General features: G+C 41.4%; 1 protein-coding gene across 6 annotated transcripts in view; it reads left to right on the forward strand.

Annotated features, from left to right (window-relative positions):
- The window catches only part of LOC140738468 (probable E3 ubiquitin-protein ligase HECTD4), a 318,241-nt gene that overhangs the window by 261,295 nt on the left and 36,002 nt on the right, over window positions 1-20,944 (forward strand). For 5 of the 6 annotated variants that reach the window (XM_073065772.1, XM_073065774.1, XM_073065775.1 and 2 more), the window contains exons 58-64: window positions 2,730-2,860; window positions 6,390-6,595; window positions 8,277-8,456; window positions 8,849-10,140; window positions 15,005-15,212; window positions 18,974-19,197; window positions 20,298-20,449. In XM_073065772.1, coding sequence (XP_072921873.1) covers window positions 2,730-2,860; window positions 6,390-6,595; window positions 8,277-8,456; window positions 8,849-10,140; window positions 15,005-15,212; window positions 18,974-19,197; window positions 20,298-20,449 — 2,393 coding nt within the window. The remainder of the gene's footprint in view (window positions 1-2,729; window positions 2,861-6,389; window positions 6,596-8,276; window positions 8,457-8,848; window positions 10,141-15,004; window positions 15,213-18,973; window positions 19,198-20,297; window positions 20,450-20,944) is intronic. The other variant, XM_073065777.1, reaches the window with a different exon arrangement.

Here is a 20,944-nt window from a genome sequence, read left to right on the forward strand (position 1 = left end):
AGGCAGCATCTATAGGAAGAAGCACTGTCAACGTTTCGGGCCAAGACCCTTCGTCAGGACTCGAAACGTCAACAGTGCTTCTCCCTATAGATGCTGCCTGACCTGCTGTGTTCCACCAGCATTTTGTGTGTGTTGTTTGAATTTCCAGCATCTGCAGATTTCCTCGTGTTTGCTCAAAAAATGGAAGAAGGATTATGATTACTTTAAATTATTGAGAATATATGGAATAAAAAATGGTACATAGAATTACTAACACAAAATATTCTGCAGGTATCCAGAGCAACACATACAAAATGCTGGAGGAACTCAGCAAATCAGACAGCATCTGTGGAAACATAGACTGAAAAATATTGGGCTTTAAATGATGAAATAGGTGTTTCAGGGAGAAAAATAGGAATGGTAGAAATGAACAAAAGGGAATTCTTTGACTGTAGAGATATTAAATGATATCAGCGATGAGGAAAGCAGTTACATGCGATAGTACAGCAAGGAACAAAAGCTGACTCTGGATGACGTAAATGGCACAGTAGAATCATTACAGCAATGCACACAAAATGCTGGTGGAACGCAGCAGGTCAGGGAGCATCATTTGACCGCAACTCCTACCAAAAAAAGGTCACAATCTAATATTACTGAATTTGGTCTTGTGAGGAAATCTGTTCAAAAGGTTTGAGGAGGGCTGCTGCTTGAAGTTCTACTTCAACAGTGCATTTTGTTTTTCATCCCATCCATAGCAAAGTGATATTCTTTCTCCTTTAAGATTTTCTAGATTCTTGGATGAATAAAATTGCATGAAGTATACTGTATATTTTAATTTTCTATTTGTGTTCTTATGTAGAACATTCTGTTGCTTATGTCCTCACATTAATCCAGAAGTTACAGAACATGAAAATTGATTATTCAGAAATTTCAGTGAGCACAGATGCTGGTAAATGATCAAACTGATATTTATACAAAATGCGGGAGGAACTCAGCAGGCCAGTAAGCATCTATGGAAAAAGTACAGTTGATGTTTCAGGCCAAGACCCTTCAGCAGGAATGAGGAAAAAAAGGTGAGGAGTAGATTTAAAAGATGGGGAAGGGGAGAGAGAAACACAAGTTTATCGGTGAAACCGGGAGAGGGAGCGGTGAAGTAAAGAGCTGGGAAGTTGATTGGTGAAAGAGATACAGGGCTGGAGAAGGGGGATTCTGATAGGAGAGAACAGAAAGCCGTCGAAGAAAGAAAAAGGGGGGAAGGAGCACAAGAGGGAGGCAGTGGGCAGGCAAGGAGATAAGGTGAAAAAGGGAATGGGGAATAGTGAAGGGGAGGTGGGGGGGTCCATCACTGGAAGATCGAGAAATCAATGTTCATGCCATCAGATTGGAGGCTACCCAGATGGATTATAAGGTATTGTTCCTCCAACCTGAGTGTGGCCTCATCAGGAGGCCATGGACTAACATATGGGAATGGGAAGTGGAATTAAAATAGGTGGCCACTGGCAGATCCCACTTCTTCTGGCGGATAGAGCGTAGATGCTCAGTAAAAATTGTCTCCCGATCTACGGCAGAACTCACTGATATACAAGGTATCCTCCTTTTTCAAAGAAAAGGGTTCTCTTCCTCCACCATCAACACTGTCTTCAAGTGCATCTCTTCCATTTATCACACGTCTGCTCTTACCCCATCCTCCCACCACCCTACCAGCAATAGGGTTTAGGGTTCCTCTTGTCCTCACCTACCACCCCACCAGCCGCCGCGCCCAGCATATAATTCTCCGGAACTTCAGCCATCTCCAACTGGAGCCCACCACCAAGCACATCTTTTCCTCCTCCCCACCCCCACTTACTGCTTTCCGCAGGGATCGCTCCCTACGCGACTCCTTTGTCCATTTGACCCTCCCCACTGATCTCCTGACACTTATCCTTGCAGAACAGTGCTACACCTGCCCCAACACCACCTCCTTCACTACCATTCAGGGTCCCAAATAGTCCTTCCAGGTGAGGCAACATTTCACCTGTGAGTATGTTGGGGTCACGTACTATGTCCAGTGCTCCCAGTATGGCCTCCTCTATATAGGTGAGACCCGATGTAGATTGGGAGACCATTTCATTGAGCACCTACGCTCCATCCACCTGAAGAAATGGAATTTCCCAGTGGCCACCCATTTTAATTCCACTTCACATTCTCATATGTCAATCCATGGGCTCCTGATGAGGTTACATTCAGGGTGGAGGAGCAATAACGTTCTATGTAGCTTCTAACCTGATGGCATTAAATCAATTTTTTGAATTTTGGTAATGGACCCACCCCCTTCCTCTCCTTCACATTCCCCATCCCCTTTTCCCTCTCTCTCCTTATCCCCTTGCCTGCCTATCGTCTCCCTCTGGTGCTCCTCCACCCTTTTCTTTCTTCCATAGCCTTCTATCCCCACCTATCAGACTCCCCCTTCTCCAGCCTTGTATCTCTTTCACCATTTGGTTTCCCAGCTCCTTACTTCATCCCTCCCCCTCCCGGTTTCACCTATCACCCTGTGTTTCTCTCTCCCCTCCCCCGCTTTTTAATCTACTCCTAATCTTTTTTCCTCCAGTCCTGCTGAAGGGTCTCAGCCCGAAACATCAACTGTACTTTTTTTCCATAGATGCTACCTGGCCTGCTGAGTCCCTCCAGCATTCTGTGTGTGTTCCTTGGATTTCCAGCATCTGCAGAATTTCTCTTTTTGTGAAACTGATATTTATTCTGTTGCACTGCAGCATTCACCAGAACAGTTTCCGTCCGAAGAATTCCCAGTGACTGAGTCAAAAGTGAGCATGGATGTACATTTTCCAGGAGCTGCCTTTGTAATGGTCTCTTGCAAGGAAAGTCCAGCAGGGTTTCGGAAAGAGTAAGCACGGTTTTATCCTACTGAATGGAATAGTCATATAGAGGAATCATAATTGTAATCAGGCTTATCATCATAGACATGTCATTAAATTTGTGATTTTGTAGCAACAGTACAGTGCAAGACATGACAATTACTGTAAGTGACAAATAAATGTAAAAGAGGAAGAGCAAGGTAGTGTTAATCGGCCTTTCAGAAGTCTGATGGCAGAAGGAAAGAAGCTGTTCCTAAAACATTGAGTGTGGGTCATCAGAGTCCTGTACCACCTCCCTTATGACCAGCACACTGCTAAGTTCAGTTATCAAGGGGTGAAATTACATTGCTCAATCATGTGAAATAGGAAGGAGAAAGATTTTATGGCTTTGACCAGAGTTGTTATCAGATTCTGGTACGGACTCCAGCCCCAGAAAATGAAGGACATATATTCAGTTGATAGGACAGAGTGAAACCCAGTGTGGTCTTCTGCTGTTGTAGCCCATCCACTTCAAGTTTTAACATATTGTGCATTCAGAGATGCTCTTCCGCACATCACTGTTGTAAAGTGTGGTATTTGAGTTACTGTTATCTTTCTGTTAGCTTGAACTAGTCTGACCATTCTCTTTTGACCTCTCTCATTAACAAGTTGTTTTTGCCCACAAAACTACCACTTGCTGGATGCTTTTTTTCCTCTCTCTCGCACCATTCTCTGTAAACTCTAGAGACTTGTGCATGAAAATACCAGGAGATCAGTGGTTTCTGACGTTTAAGTTTAATTGTCATTCAACTATATGTGAATACCTGTGAATACAGCCATATGAAAGTGTTACTGTGGGGCCGAGGTGCAAAACACAGTACTGACTGTCACACACGGCACAAGGCACATATAAGATATCAGTGAAGTACAGCCACACAAAATAATATAGTCCCAAGTGCATGAATGTTATAGTAGTCTGCAGTTGTCTTCTGCTGAGTGAACACTGGAGGGCAGCACTGATACCTCTAGCTGTCCTGGTCGGCTGCAAGCAGGCGACACCGCAGCTTTTGGCTTAATCCTCGCTACAGTTGAGGGTATGCTGCTCCCCCGTCATCTGCATAGCACATGTCAGATACCAGTAACATGCAGTTAAATAACAATTATATAGTCCAAATACCTCAGTCCATGAATGATGCAGCAGCCTGTAGTGGAATGCAGTACTGTTTGTCTTCTGCTGAGCAAGTACTGGAGGGCAGCACTGACTCTGAGGCCACGCAGCTCTCCCGCCCTTCACCAATATACCACTGAATTGGACATGCCACATTACACATTACCAGTGTACAGCAGAGTCTTGCAATCACAAGAAGAGTGACAAAGACAATCACTTGTTGTTAGACTGCACACAGCCTTTGCACAGAAACTCCATCGTCTCTGCAACATGGTCCACACCAAGTCCAGCTCCTTCATTGTCTCTGCCAAAGAGCAACTTGCTGATGGGGTAGACCTGCAGTATTTTAAGTTCTTAATGTCCAACAGGGTCTTGCAATCACTAAAATATGTTTTTAAAAGACACTTACCACCTTTGCAACATCTAGAAAATGCTGGAGGAACTCAGCAGGTCAGGCAGCATCTACAGAAAAGAATACAGTTGAAGCTTTGGGCCAAAACCCTTCAGCAGGACTTCCATCCAACCTACGACATTTCTTTTCCATAAATGCTGCCTGGCCTGCTGAGTTCCTCCAGCATTGTGTGTGTCTTGCTCAGACTTCCAGCATATGCAGATTTTTTGTTAGTAAACACAAAGTACACTGCAGATGCTGTGGTCAAATCAACACGTATAACAAGCTGGAGGAACTCAGCAGGTCGGGCAGCATCCGTGGAAACAAGGAGTCAACGTTTCGGGCCAAGACCCTTTGTCAGGACTGAAGAAGGAGGGGGCAGGGGCCCCATAAAGAAGGTGGGGGGAGGGTGGGAAGGAGAAGGCTGGTAGGTGCAAGGTGAAAAACCAATCAGAGGACAGATCAAGGGGTGGGGGAGGGGAAGCAGGGAGGGGATAGGCAGGAAAGGTGAAGAAGGAATGTAAGGGGAAAGCACTATGGGTAGTAGAAGAAGGCAGAATCATGAGAGAGGTGATAGGCAGCTGAAAGAGGAGGCAGAGTGAAAGTGGGATGGGGAGGGAATTACCAGAAGTTGGAGAATTCAGTGTTCATACCAAGGGGCCAGTTGCCACCCACTTCAACTCTGCTTCACATTCCCATTCGGATATGTCCATACATGGCCTCCTCTACTGCCATGATGAGGCCAAACTGAGGTTGGAGGAGCAACACCTCATCTACCGTCTGGGTAGTCTCCAACCCCTTGGTATGAACATCAAATTTTCCAACTTCCGGTAATTCCCTCCCCCTCCCTTCCCCCATCCCACTTTCACTCTGCCTCCTCTTCCAGCTGCCTATCACCTCTCTCATGATTCTACCTTCTTCTGCTATCCATAGTGCTTTCCCCTTACATTCCTCCTTCACCTTTCTTGCCTATCCCCTCCCTGCTTCCCCTCCCCCACCCCTTGATCTTTCCTCTGATTGGTTTTTCACCTTGCACCTACCAGCTTTCTCCTTACCACCCTCCCCCCACCTTCTTTATGGAGCCTTTCCCTCTCCTCCTTCAGTCCCAACGAAGTCTCGGCCCGATACGTTGACTGCTCATTTCTATGGATGCTGCCCGACCTGCTGAGTTCCTCCAGCTTGTTGTACGTGCAGATTTTCTCTTGTCTGACTTAACACCTTTGGTTGGCCACTGTGTCCAAGCACACTACTATCTTACCGGAAGTTCGCTGGTAGTTTTGGGATACTCAAACCATCCCGATGACACCAATAATCACTCCCCAGGCAAAGTCACTTAGATCACATTTTATTCCTATTCTGCTGTTTGGTCTGAACAACAACTAGACCTTTTGACCATGTCTGCATGCTTTATAACATTGAGTTGCTGCCACTTGATTGACTAATTATATATTTGAATTAATGAACAGGTGTACAATGTACCTAATAAAGTATTGAGTGTATTTGCATCATAATTGAACTATAGAGTAGTTAATTTTGCCACCCTCTGTTATTAAATTGAAGTTTGTCTAACTATTATTTAATCTCACCATTTTGTTTGATGTCCCACCACTTCTCTGCTGCCAGGCAAGCAATGTTGTTCATTTACCACTTGCTAGTAATTTCTGTGAAATCTAACTCCAGGTGAAAATGAGGAATATCACCTCGACGCACACTAGTGATTAACCCAAGACTGTAACAATCTTTTATTGATTTTTAATTAGTGATTGAATATGAGCTTGATACGGGAAACAGCTAATTATCACCATTCTGAATGGAAAATACAGTCATGTTTGACCCCCTCCCAAAAACAGAATAATTTCTACTGAAATTAAGGGGTTTTAGTGAGGAGATGTTTTAAAATTTTGACTGAGGTCTGGCTGGACTATTTTTAAGAATAGGGTCTACTCCATTTGTTAAACTTGGTATAATTAAGTAATATTACAGTTCTAAACTAATGTGATCACTGTTCTTATTTTTTTAGTTCTTCTTTGTATAAGGCTCCTTGGGTGAGAGTACTGGTCTATGGATTGGGTCACAAAGTGCGGAAAAATGGACAACTTAGCCTGACAGAAACAGTGTGTTACCCAAAAGATGCATCACCCACAAACACTGGTCTCACTCCACCCCCTACTACAAATCAGTATCCTTCTGTTGTCATCCCTACTGACAAGCTGCATGTTAAACTAGGTACTTTTCAACAGCTCTACAAACCTTTCAATAGCTATAAATTACTGAAGTGCTAGAATAATTTGTTATTTATATTAAATATTATAAAATTTTGCACTTGAAAGAGCAATATTGTGCTGGAATGATCGCACTTTCTCTATAAATATAACAGTTTATTTTGCATTTTAATACTGTTTTAGCTTGAACTATCTCAATGTACTGTTGTAGCAAATTGATCTGTATGGATGATATGCAAGGCAGATTTTTCACTGTACCTTGATATATGTGACAATAATAAACCAATTTACCCATTTAAATAATAGTAATGACAAAGATAATTAAAAAAATAAGTAGTGAAGATGACACGAAGAGTAAACAAAATGATATAGATAGGTTAAGTGAGTAAGCAAAGATTAGCTTTATCTGTCACATTTACTTTAAAAGATCGAAACATACAGTGAAATGTGTCATTTGCATCAACAACCAGCAGAGTCTGGGGGCAGCCTGCAATTGTCCAAATGCTTCCATCACCAATATGGAGTGCCCAGAGGTTACTTACTCTAATCCATATGTCTTTGGAATGGAGGAGGAAACCAGAGCACCCGGAAGAAACCCACATGGTCATGGGGAGAATGTACAGACTTCTTACAGACAGCAGTGGAAATTGAACAAATTCAAAATTGTTTTATCAAAAAAATAATCAGACCATATAAATGATGCAAAATTGCAGAATTTGTAAATGCAGCAGGATCTCGATGTTTAAAAAGAAACTAGTTTGCAGGTATAACAATTAATTGGAAAAGCTAAAAGAACGTCTATTGTGAGAGGAACTGAATATAATAGTAGAGAGGTTATGCTTCAGTTAATTCAGAAGGACATTGATGAGACCAATTCTGGAGTACCTCATTTTTTAAAGAAGAATAAATGTGCATTGGAATCAGTTTAAGGCAGACTAACTTGACCACAGAAATGGGTGAAATCTTGGATTGATTAGGTATGTATCTGCTAGCATTTAGAACAATGAAGCTTAAGAAATCCTAAGTGATCTCAGCAGGGTGGATATGGAGTGAACATTTTGCTCTAGAACTGGGGATCACAGTTTAAAGATTAGGGGTTTCCAGTTAATAGAGATAAAGAATTTTTTCCACATGCTAATGAGTCTTTGGAACTCAGTTCCTCAAAGGATGTTCGGAAGACTTAGGTTCTCCATAAGCAAGGAATGGTAAGTTACCACTGTAGATGGGAATATAGAGTTGAACAATGATCCTGAGAGGTGGAGCAGGCTTGAGGGTTTGACTATTCTACTCCCCATTTCTAATTTGTATGTTTTGTGTTAAGTCAGATTGAATGTTCTGCTAAAATTGATAGCACTCCCTACTTTTTGTTTCTGTCAGACTAAAAGTAGGGACTGTCAACAGAATGAAGATAGTAATTTTTCCTCCAGATCTTTGTTCAAGTACAAGAGGTCATCAGTGATTGGCTTATCTTAGTCAAGGAACCAAACTTTGGAGGACTTGGATTTGGTGTGGACTTTCTCAATTAACTTTGCCAATAGATTGCTACATTTACTCAACATTTCTGAGAGACAGATTTTCTCCCATTCCTACTGTGCAGATCTGTTTTTCCTTATGTGTTTTGAACTTGTTCTCTGTGGTTTCAATAGGCAAATTATATAAGTTGGATTTGAATTTCCTCTTCCCAGGTGTGTCTCCGCCACCTGGTGCGGTGCTGGTGTTAAACTCATTGCCTCTGGAATTTCCTCTGGCAATGGCATTTGCTGAACAGTTGCTGACATGGAAACTGGTTGAAAGAGATGGTAAATCTGAAGATGAACTTGATGCTATTCCTGGATCTGTTCTCCTGCAGGTTGTTGAGCTGTTTGGTAAGACAAATGTCCATAAATGGATGAGTTGAGTGTATTTTATGTGTCGTTTATTTGTAAAATGTGAACTATTTTTTAAATACATTAACAATTTCCACAATCTGACACCAAAGCAAATTCATACATTTAATGTCAGTTCACAAAAAATAGTAACTTCTCATTGCTTTTTGAGAAATGGTAACTGGTATGATGCACTGGAACTGCATCTTATCCAGTATCTACTTACAAATCTTACAGCTGGCTAGAGATGATGAATGAAGTTTAGAAATACTACACAAGCTGAATTGTGTTATCTTTCCTTCCTTGTGGAGGGCAATGTATAAGTATGTAGATCTCCTTATATTAAAAACAAATGTACTTTTAATATATTTTTTTATCCCTTTCATTCTTAGCCAACCTATTGTGGACAACAGATCTGGCTCCCAGCATAAAGGAGATGATATTCCACCTTCTAGCTGAACTGCTACGTAAAATTCACCAGATGGAACAAAAAAAGAATCCATCTGGCCTATCGTCATCTATAGCCATCCAACTGAATCCATGCCTGGCTGTTCTGATGGCAATTCAAACTGAGCTCCGTAAACTGTATGATGAAGAAACACAAAATTGGGTGACTGGGAACAGTTCTGGAATTGGAGTTGGTGTGACTGACCAGGGTCGCTTTTCCACCTACTTCCATGCTTTGATGGAGATATGTCTTGCAGTTGCAGAGGTAACACTGCCCATTAATGTGAGCTCTGCAGTGAATGTGATGACCTCCACGAGTGCACCAAGTCTCAGCGATTCCTCTTCCTCCTCTTCATCTTCACCTGGGCAGACACCACAGAGCCCAAGCTTACTCTCCAAGCGGAAAAAAGTCAAAATGAAACGAGAGAAGACATCGGCAACAGGGAAACGGCTCACCTCAAGAGGTAGTGAAAGTGACGCTTCAATCCTGAATATTAGTGGAAGTAAACCTGAAGATATGCTTTGGTTCCATAGAGCTTTGACTTTACTCATGATTCTCCGTCATCTAACGAAGAAGGACCCTCAGGGTCTCGGAATGACAAATGATGCAATTGCAGACGCCTGCCAAGCTTTGGTGGGCTCTACCTCCCACAGCAGGTTGCTGGTAATCTCAGGCATTCCAACACATCTCGAGGAATGTATTGTCCGAAGTGCCATTCGCAGGGCATGCAGTGCACATGGTGGCGTATTCAAAGATGAGATTTACATACCACTACAAGATGATGACCCCAAGAGGTTGAAGACAAAAGCTGATGGCAAGTTGGAAATGGATAAGTCGACAACAGTCAACAGTATGGACAGTATGGATGTAAGCAGTGGCAGCAGTGTGACGCCAGCTATGAGTATGAGTGCCTCTGCCTCTACCAGTCAGACCTCAATTTGCAGCTCACAATGTGTTTCTCGGACAGCAAGTGATCTTTCAGTAGACCAATATCAAGCAAGTCATGACATGGCTGCTCCACAGGGAATGATTGATCCCCACACAGTTTCCAGCCAGGAGAGTCTGGACTTGTCCCTGTGCAGTACAGGAAGCTTAGGCAGTCTTGGTAGTCTCGGAGAACCCATGGACAGTGCAGACTCGGCTTCTATCTCAGACGTTGGATCAATGTACACAGTCACATCACTGGACAACAATCCACTTGTGTCGAGGTCCATCAAAGGCTATGCCATTGTTGAGGTAAGATTAGATTCGATATTCTGATTTTACATTAATGTTTAGAAAAAAGAATAATAGAGGAGGTGAAAACATGGTTTAAAGGCTTTTAAGTTATCTCTCATGTCTGCTTTAAAGTTATTTATTATTGCCGTCCTGCTGTGAAAGATTCAAATAGCTTTGCAACACATTACCCAACTGGCAAAATAATTAAAAATTTAAAATAATTGTTATATTGTTTACTTAAATTGAGGCCATTAAACTAGTTTAAAATACCAATTGAAGTTTTGTGTTACCCTCAGTTCTTTGATATTTGTGCATGCTTATATTTGTGTGATGTGTATTGTACTATTTAGACAATCAATAAACACAATTATATTATTGAAATTCATCCAACAAACATCATATCATTTTTGGTGATAGTTACTTTAGTTAAATAAAATTCAAAATCAATCTCATTCATAAATGCAAAATAGTAAATTAGAAAAATGAAGTAATTTTTATGGTTTATAACAAATGGTTATTGTTAACACATAGGCATATGTGATTAATGAACCGTTTATAATTTTTCTTATTTTTCAATTTGTGCTGAATGCAATTATTTTTCTAAAACTTTGGACTCTATAAGACCAACTCAACCTTGTACAATCCTTAAAATGGCTTTACTCTCTGTGGTTTGAATTTATTTTCTGGCCTCATTTCTTGGGCCTTCCTGAGAAGCACTGGGGACAACAATTACTAACTAGGCTTTGGGTGTTTGCCCCTAATCTCCAAGACCTTGGCCTCACTGCTGCCATTAATAGATACATTTAATGTCAGGGAAATGTATACTATATAAATCCTGAAATTCTTTTTCTTCACAAACATCCACGAAAACCAGAGGAGTGCCCCAAAAAATGAATGACAGTTAAATGTTAGAACCCCAAAAATGACTTGTTCACCCCGTAATTCAACATACCACAGGTTCTCTTTCTCCCTAATAAGGGAAAAAGAAGATATCCCCGTTTCACAGCGAGAGGGGAGACATAACAAAACAACTGGCTGACTTATGGTGTTAAAAGTCTGTTGCATCACTTTTTCTGAACTCTGTATGTGCACAAAGAACTTGGGTCTGTGGGCACACAGCCAGCAGCGAGCTCGTTGCTTCTGATCTTACATCTCCCACAACGCATCAGGCTGCAGCACCGACCTTAAATCTGCCCACCTCCATAGCCACAAAAATCCAGCACCCTGAAAGCGCACTAGTCTTCCAGGCTGCATCCTTGGCATATCGAAAAGCCGCCGGTCATGAGGCCCCGAGAGCGGGTTCTATTTCCACAAAGAACGGAAGTCAGCATGTAACTCCAGGTCAGGGTCTTCAAAGGAACCTTGAATGGGGAGAAAAGAGATATCAGAGATAGAAATAGATCTGTTTCCGAAGATGCAAGCAAAGGAGTTGCCGTTAGGCACCATCCTTCTAAGCTCTGCCTCCTCATGGTACAAGGCTTGCATCACCAGGTTCAGGAACAGTTACTACCCTTCAACCATCAGGCTCTTGAACAAAGAGGATAACTACACTCACTTGCCTCTCCACTGAGATGTTCCCACAACCAATGATCTCACTTTAAGAACTCTTTATTTCATTATCTCATGTTCACATTATTTATTGCTATTTTATTTATATTTGCATATGCACAGTTTGTGGTGTTCTGCACTCTGGTTGATCATTCATTGATCATGTTATAGTTACCGTTATACAGATTTGATGATTCTGCCTGCCTGCAGGAAAATGAATCTCAGGGTTGCATATGGTGACATATTGTATATATACTTTGGTAATAAAAATTTACTTTGAACTAAGGCCCCAATACCAGACTGCCGTGATGGTCTTTTGGTAATTCATACTGTCAGCTAACTTCTAACTCTGGCAATTAGTAATGTGAAATAGATTTAAATAATTATAAATCATTAAAATGTTAACTAAATGAATATAAATTATAAACTTCTCAATTTCCCTTATGACGTTATTAATTAAAACATAATTACTTATCAGCCTAAGACCTTGTGTCCTATTCCAATGGGATGGTGGGATCTACTGTTATAAAAGAAGTGCATCACTATAACCAGTTCCAAATCCAGCTGTGGAACAGAAAATCGGCTTAGGCATGTAAATCCAGAATGTGCTGACTTGTGCAATGCTGAAACCTGGCAGTTCTATAGTTCACTGCTGGCTTCACTTAGAGCCAATAATTTTGGTATTTGTTTCCTGTCTATCTGGCAAATTATTAAATTATGCTTATTTCTGTCCTTTCCCATTGTCCATCCTCATTCTGTCTGACTCTCCTCACCCCAACCCTGAACAACTTCCCCTACACCATCTCAAAGTCTATTAATTGATTGGACTTGAACTTAATGCCATGGTGAGCACCTCACATTTGGTGCTAAGTTCTGTGTTAGATATATTCTTGCATTGTACCAATGTTTTTTTGCTGTCTGAAGCCTTTCTGATCTCTATCTGCAGAGTATCAAAAAATCATTTTAATCTTTAAGTTATTTCACTTTATAAAGTTATTAACAATACTAATGCTGAAATCTGATCAACACACACAAAATGCTGAAGGAACTCAGCAGGCCAGGCTGCATCTGTGGAAAAAGTGCAGTCAACGTTTCAGGCCAAAACCCTTCGTCAGGACTGGAGAAAAAAAGCTGAGGAATAGACATATAAGGTGGGGGGAGGGAAGAGAGAACCACCAAGTGATAAGAGAAACTTGGGGTGGGGGTGATGAAGTTAAGAGCTGGGAAGTTGATTGGTGAGATGAGGTGAGAGAGGGAAAAGGAGATGGGAAATGGAGAAGGGTTATGAGTTGGGGGGGGGGGCATTACCAGAAGTTTGAGAAATTGATATTCATACCATCAGGTTGGAGACTACCCAAACAGAATATAAGGTGTGTTTCCTCCAGCCTAAGTGTGGCCTCATCACAACAGTGGAGGAGGCCATGAATGGACATATCGGAATGGGAAGTGCAATCAATATGGGTGGCCACTGGGAGATGCTGCTTGTTCTGGCGGACGGAGCGTAGATGCTCAGTGAAACAGTCTCCCAATCTACATCGGGTCTCACCGATGTACAGGAGGCCACACCAGGAGCACTGAACACAGTAAATGACACCAACAGACTCACAGGTGAAGTGTCACCTCACGTCAAAGGACTGTTTAGGGCCTTGGATGGTAGTGAAGGAGAAGGTGTAGCACTTTTTCCACTTGCAAGGATAAGTGCCAGGAAGGAGATCAGTGGGGAGGGACGAATGAACAAGGGACCCAGTGTAGATTTGGAGACCGCTACGCCAGAACAAGCGGGATCTCCCAGTGGCCACCATTTTAATTCCACTTCCCATTGCCATTCCGATATGTCCATCCATGGCCTCCTTCACTGTCATGATGAGGCCACACTTAGGTTGGAGGAACAACACCTTATATTCCGTTTGGGTAGCCTCCAACCTGATGGGAATGAACATCAATTTCTCAGACTTCTGTTAATGTCCCCCTTCTCCATTTCTGATCCCCTTTTCCCTCTCTCACCTCATCTCCTTGCCCACCAGTCGCCTTTCTCTGTGCTCCTTCCCCCTTTTTCTTCTATGGCTTTCTGTCTCTTTCACCAATCAACCTCCCACTTCTTTACTTCATGCTTTCCCCTCCAGGTTTCACCTATCACCTCCCTCCACCTTTTAAATCTACTCCTCAGCTTTTTTTCTCTAGCCTTGCCTAAGTGTTTTGGCCTGAAACATCGACTGTACTTTTTTCCATAGATGCTGCCTGTCCTGCTGAGTTTCTCCAGCATTTTGTATTTGCTGATGAAGTTTTGGCAACTAATCCTCCCAACAAAAAAGGTACAAGTCCAGCTTGGATGTACCAGACAAATTTCCTATCTTTAATGGGAGAATTGCTCTGAGTTTGTACTTTGCTGCTGTATTTCATGAAGAGCATTGATTGAGCGCTGTTGTAAAATGCTAAAGAGCAAACAGAAAGTTTGAAACTTGCAATTCCACACAGGAATTCCAAACAACCTTCCCCAGCAAGCTTCAACCTCTGAGTCCACTTGAAGCATGTTCATCTCTAGCAGTTGTTTCCCCTATCACTGACAGATTAGTTGTGTAATCTTGGTCAAGTATTTTGCATCAGGCCAAAACTATTCACAACATTGATTACCATATTCAAATAGCCTCAATATATCACTCAGTATTTCTGTAGTTGTGGTTACTAATCTTCTACAGTTTGAGTGTTAGCATTTAATACTGCTGTATGGTAATACGTCAGTGAACCTCAGTGTTGTAATACTTCATCAGCTGTTTCTTCTGGCCTAAAATTCCATTTGTAGCAAAAATTAGAGGTATGGAGTCCTTCCTAAACCATATTTATAATCATTAAACCCCGAGTTTCAAATCCAGCTAACGTGAAATTGCATTTCACATTTCAGGGCATTACTAATATTATCAAAAGCAGGATCAACTATGAGGAATGAAAAATTCCAAATAGAATTGATCTTACTGCTAGAACTTAGCTGCCTCAATTCAAGCTCTTAAAGTGGTTGCTATGGGAAATGACAACAATCGCAGAACTCAATTATTGTGTGTCTTTGGCTAGGATAGATAAATCTGGGACTTTAAGATCAGTTTGTAAATGCATCTCTGAAATATCCCTAATGCAACAGCCTGCTGATATGTATTCTTTCAGTTTCTATACAAATAATGTGAGAAGCCGGAAACCCATTCATTTGCATAGCACATCACGGCTTGAGTTTACAACTTAGAGATAAGAGAGGAAAGCCATTGTACTTTACAATGTTCTACATTAGAAATACGAGATACTGCTTTGTAAATAACATTTTGAGTCATGTTTTTTTTTAATGTAGGTAAGAGCCAGGGCAAAGATTGAAAAAATCCGTGCCAGTCTCTTCAATAGCAGTGACTTAATTGGATTGTCTAGCCTGGAGGGAGAAGATGAATTGATGGAGATGTCAACAGAGGAGATTTTAACTGTGTCTACTGTAAATCAGAGCTTGTTTGACACTCAGGGTAGTTCAGCATTGGAAGATTATTTCACTGAAAAACTAATCAAAGGTATGCAAAATGTCTAGCTTGTTGGAACTCAAAGAAAAGTCATGTGTTCAAAATGATAAACTGCACTATAACAATGGTTGAATTGAAATTTTTTCAAGCATAATACAGATCTTATATTAAACTTAAAAGGAACTGGTCTGTTTATAAACACCCAGTGAGTTTACAAATTGCAGTTCCTTGTAAAAATATTCAGCCCCCACCAACCCGTTGTTCACATAAATGAGTATTACAACTGGGGGGGGGGGGTGTGGGGGGGGATGTTGGTCAAATCAACTGAGAATTTTTATTTGTTAATTGCATGCTCCTTTTTTTCCACAGGGAAAATTGTAAAGCATGGAAAACTAAAAATTCTAAAACTGAAATAACTGAAATGTCAGCAGTTCAAAAGTATTTGTCCCATTTGCTCAATACTTAATTGAACCACCTCTCACGGCTATTCTTTTTGAATAAGTCTCTTTTAGCTTTGCACAATGGGATAGTACACGATTTGCCCATTCCTCCTTGTAAAATTGCTCAAGCTGTGTCAGGTTAGTTGGGGAGCAGCATGTACAGCAATCTTGAGGTCTTGCCAGAGATATTCAATTGGGCTAAGGTCCGGACTCTGACTGGGCCACTCAAGGACATCAATTTTCTTCATTTGAAGCTAATTCATGATTGTTCTGGCAATGAAAAGTCATTGTCCTGCTGAAAGATGAATTTCCTACCCATTTTAGGCTTTCTGGCAGAGGTTAGCAGGTTTTTATCCAGGATTGCTCAGAATTTAGCTGCATTCATTTTCCCATCAATCCTGACTAGATTTCCGGTCCCTGAAAAACATCCCCATAGCATGATGCTACCTCCACCGTACTTTGCAGTAGGGATGGTGTTACCTGGCTGATGTGCAGCATCAGATTACACCACACATTCCACTTAGTGTTGAGGCCAAAAAGTTCCACTTTAGTCTCATTCAACAAGACCTCCTTCCACATCATTAAAGTAATTTCTAAATGATACTTTGCAAAAGGATATACTTTTTTTTAACCAGGGCTTCTTCCTTGCCACTCTTCCATAAGTACCCTTTTTCTGCAAGGCCAAAGAGATTGTGGAGCTATGAACTTCATCTCCAGTTGCAGCCACTGACTTCTAGCATCACAGTAGCCTCTCTTACAAATGTCATTCTTCTCCGATGACCTAGACAGAGTGGCTGTTGTTTCATATTTTTCCATTTTTTTTAATAATGGACTGCACTGAGCTCCAAGTTATGTTCAGTGCCTTTGAGATAGTCTTATACCTTTCCCCAGATCTGTGCCTCTCTATGATCATTTGCCTGGCTTGACTTGAATGCTTTTTTGTCTTCATTTTGGTTTGGTCTGACGAAAATCGACCATCCTGTTGGACCTTACAGAGAGAGGTGGTATTTATTCTATAAATTCATTGAAAACAGGTATCCTCCAATTTTCTACATCAACAAATTGGGTGAGTTGGTGTGGTAATGGTATATTGCACCTGAGAAAAGTTAGCGTACTTTTTCAGCTTCACAGTTTTGGTTTTTAATTTTTAATAAATTGCTGACAGGTTTTAGAATCTTTATTTTGATTTGACATGATCCACAATGTTTTGTACATTAGCACAAAAAGCCCTACTTTAGCCCTGTTTTAAATTTAGAAAATGAGACAGTAAAATTTGAAAATAGTTGTGGGTGTTGAATGTTTTTCAAGACTGCTCATTGTATTTCCAAAATTGCTTAACAAAATTAGCTAACTTGTATCCTGGAATGGATTCAGAACTATTAGTACTGCTTAAATCGCAGCACATTTCTTTGGCCATTTATGTATTTATGGTCACAAACAAGAAAAAATCTGCAGATGCTGAAAATCCAAACAACGCACACAAAATGTTGGAGGAACTCAGCAGGCCAAGTAGCATCTATGAAAAAGAGTACAGTCAGCGTTTCGGGCTGAGATCCTTTGGCAGGACTGGAGGAAAAAAGCTGAGGAGTAGATTTAAAAGGTGGAGGGAGGAGAGAGAGAAACAAAAGGTGATAGGTGAAACCTGAAGGGGGAGGGATGAAGTAAAGAGCTGGGAAGTTGATAGGTACAAGAGACAGAAAGCCATGGAAGAAAGAAAAGGGGGGAAGAGCACCAGAGGGAGGCGATAGGCTGGCAAGCAGATGAGGTGAGAGAGGGAAAAGGGGATGGGAAATGGTGAGGGAGCTGGGTCATTACCAAAGTTTGGGAAATCGATATTCATACCATCAGGTTGGAGGCTACCCAGACCCACCGATATACAGCAGGCTACACCAGAAGCACCAGATCCAATCTACATCGGCTCTCACTGATATACAGGAGGCCACACCAGGAGCACCAGCACTTATCCTCACAAGCGGAACAAGTGCTACACCTTCCCCTACACCACCTCCCTCACTACCATGCACGGCCCTAAACAGTCCTTCCAGGTAAGGCGACACTTCACCTGGGGTTGTATACTGTGTCTGGTACTCCCGTTGTGGCCTCCGTATATCAGTGAGACCTGACATAGACTGGGAAACTATTTTGCCAAGCACCTACGCTCTGCCCACTAGAATAAGCGAGATCTCCCAGTGACCACTCATTTTAATTCCACTTCCTATTCTGATTCTGAAATGTCTACCCATGGCCTCCTCCACTGTCGTGATGAGGCCACACTTAGGTTGGAGGAACAACACCTTATATTTTGTCTGGGTAGCCTCCAACCTGATGGCATGAATATCGATTTCCCAAACTTCGGTAATGACCCAGCCCCCTCACCATTTCCCATCCCCTTTTCCCTCTCTCACCTCATCTGCTTGCCAGCCTATCGCCTCCCCCTGGTGCTCTTCCCCCCCCCCCCCCTTTTCTTTCTTCCATGGCTTTCTGTCTCTTTTAGCAATCAACTTCCCAGCTCTTCACTTTATCCCTCCCCCTTCAGGTTTCGCCTTTCACCTTGTTTCAATCTCCCCTCCCCCCACCTTTTAAATCTATCCCTCAGCTTATTTTCTTCAGTCCTGCCAAAGGGTCTCAGCCCAAAACATCAACTGTACTCTTTTCCTTAGATGCTGCCTGGCCTGCTGAGTTCCTCCAGTGTTTTGTCTATGTATTTATGGTATTAAGTTTATTATTATGTGTTTGAATATAGGCAAAGAATGGAATTGCTAATACCACATTGCTAGATGTGCAGGAGTACGGAGACTGACTATGTAAATCAAACATTTAGTTGGTCCTGTCAGCATCTTGCTATGGGCGCCGCACTTCTTGTGATGGTCTCTATGTCTTCAGTAGTTCCTATTTAAGTGGATCTGCCCCAATGGACTGAATGACCACCTGTAGAATGATAAGTAACTAAGGTCCTTTCGCTTGTAATTGCAACTGTCCCAGAGAATTTCCTGGTAGATTTCATTAATTACAATGCCCCATCTTCCCCTTCAGGAATGTGCAAACTTCCATGTCACCTATTTCAAAAGGGAAGTGATTTCTGCCATGTCCAGATAAATATCTGTCCCTCAATCATCATGATAAGCAGGATATCTGGGCCTTTATCATGCTTTGTATTAGTGGGAACTAGCTGTGCCTCTCATGTTTCCATTCAAGGCAGCTGATGAACAGTTCAAATCCTTTAATTAGCTGTAGAATACTTACTGTGTGTCATGAACTGTCAAATGTTCCCCTTTTTTTTAAATCAATTTTTATTTTTTAGAGAAAGGAAAAGGAAATAATGTCTGCTATCTTGGAGGTAAAATACAAAGGTTCATTGTGGTTCTTTCTTAGGTGATAAGGTGGTTCCTGGAGTTCGCGATGTTCTTGCAGAGATATTCCGAAGCTGTATACATTCAGAGCAGATGCTGAGTCTTGCCCCAGCCAAACCCATCAAAGTTTCTGACATTTTCCTCAGCAAAGAACAGATCAACTCTCAGACACCAGGAAACCTGTTGCAAATATTTTTCACCAATGTCCGACCACCAAAGAAAGTTCTGGAGGATCAACTCACACAGGTATGATCTTTGGATACAGACACAAGTTAGTATCCTAATGGGCATTGTAGATGATATGCCTCCTTGAACCATTCCAAGGGTTCATAGCTACTAATGTCCACTCTATTTTTGTGGATTCTGAGGTGGCTGATGAGGTTACTATAGGAATTTAACACCCATTGATTCAGCAGGAGATGCTTGATGAAATAGGCCAGTTGATAATTCAGGATGTCCTATTTATCCTGGGCTCCTGATACGTGGATTTGATTCTCAGTGCCATCTCAAGAGCTGCTCCTTAACTTTGAATTGTCGTACTGGGGGTTTTCAGCGAGTCAGTGGGGATTTTGCATTTTGCCCTGCTCTTGTAGCCACAGTAATTATGTGGCTGTCTACTTGATTTCCTGGTCAATAATGACCATCCAGGAAGTTGATGGTGGGGAACCTGGCTGTGGTATTGCCCCTGAATGCCAGGAATAAGTAGTTGGGCCCTCTTTTGTTTAGAGAAGGTTTTGGCAGGGGCTTTTGTTATTTGCCGGCACTTACCTCATACCTGAATGTTACCTTGTGACATGCAGGGGAAAATGTAACTTTTTGCTAATGAATTGTGGTAGAACTTTATATCGAGCAATCATAGTGAATATGCCCACTTCTGGAGCAACTAAAGATAATTAGATATTGAACCCTGCCCTGGAGAATCTACGCAGTGATGTCTTAGGACTAGGATTGTTGAGTTTCAACAACTCAAGGATCTTCCTTTTTGTGAGGTTTGAATTCGCCTACTGAAATGTTTTCTTAATGACTTCAGTTTTAGTGGGGTTTCTTAAATATCACGCTCAATACTACTTTGAGATTAGAATGGTTGATAAAACACAAATGAGGCATGGGTGAGCAGTTGATTGATGAGTTGGTGTTATGTGATAACATTGTCAGTATGTTCCTCACATTGCTATCTGTACTTTTGTTTATAGTATTAACTTCCTATTGTAGGAAAAATAATTGTGTTTCTGAAATGTCACCTGATGCCATTTGAGAAATAATTCTATGAGTTAGTTTGTAATCACATCAAATAACTGTGCTTTGTACAATTTGAATTAATGCATTTTTTTATTTACTGTTGCAAGATACTGCGGAAGTATGGCATACCCAAGCCAAAATTTGACAAGAGCAAGTACAGTAAAGCCGGAAAGGAGCAGCACCCTGGGAAAGTAGTCAGCACAAAAAGACCAATTGGCAAGCCACCAGGCAAAGACAGGTCTGTGCTGAACAGCGTCAGGTTCGTTGTCTTTCCCGTTTAATTAGGACGTTTTCCCCTCTTAATCTTGATTTTGAGTTGTTCAAAGCATCATTTGAGGTGAGGGGGAAATAAACCATGTCCTGAAATGCAAGGTTAAATATTAATATGCTGTAAAGTCCAGCAGGCGTTTATATCAATGCAAATAGTGCAGCCACAGTATTTATATGAGTTACCTGCATCATTGCTCACAAGTGTTACGTAAATCTCAAAAAAAGATATGATTCTTAACTGCTCAGTGCAGTACATTATGGCCCTAAATAACTTAACTCTAGATGAAAGGCTGAGAATTTTATCTTCTATTGCAAAGTGTTTTTGTCAAAATTAAGATCTTTAAAATGGGAATATTTCAAAAACGATTTTATTTTTGAGTATTAGGCATTAGTAGCTTCAGGGTTATATTTTTTCCAATTCCTTTCATCCCAGTTACCTTTACTAAAAGTAATGATGCTTCTAGATTACATTCCCACATCAATC

The sequence above is a fragment of the Hemitrygon akajei genome, chromosome 14, assembly GCF_048418815.1.
Source record: "Hemitrygon akajei chromosome 14, sHemAka1.3, whole genome shotgun sequence".
Taxonomy (NCBI): Eukaryota; Metazoa; Chordata; class Chondrichthyes; order Myliobatiformes; family Dasyatidae; genus Hemitrygon; species Hemitrygon akajei.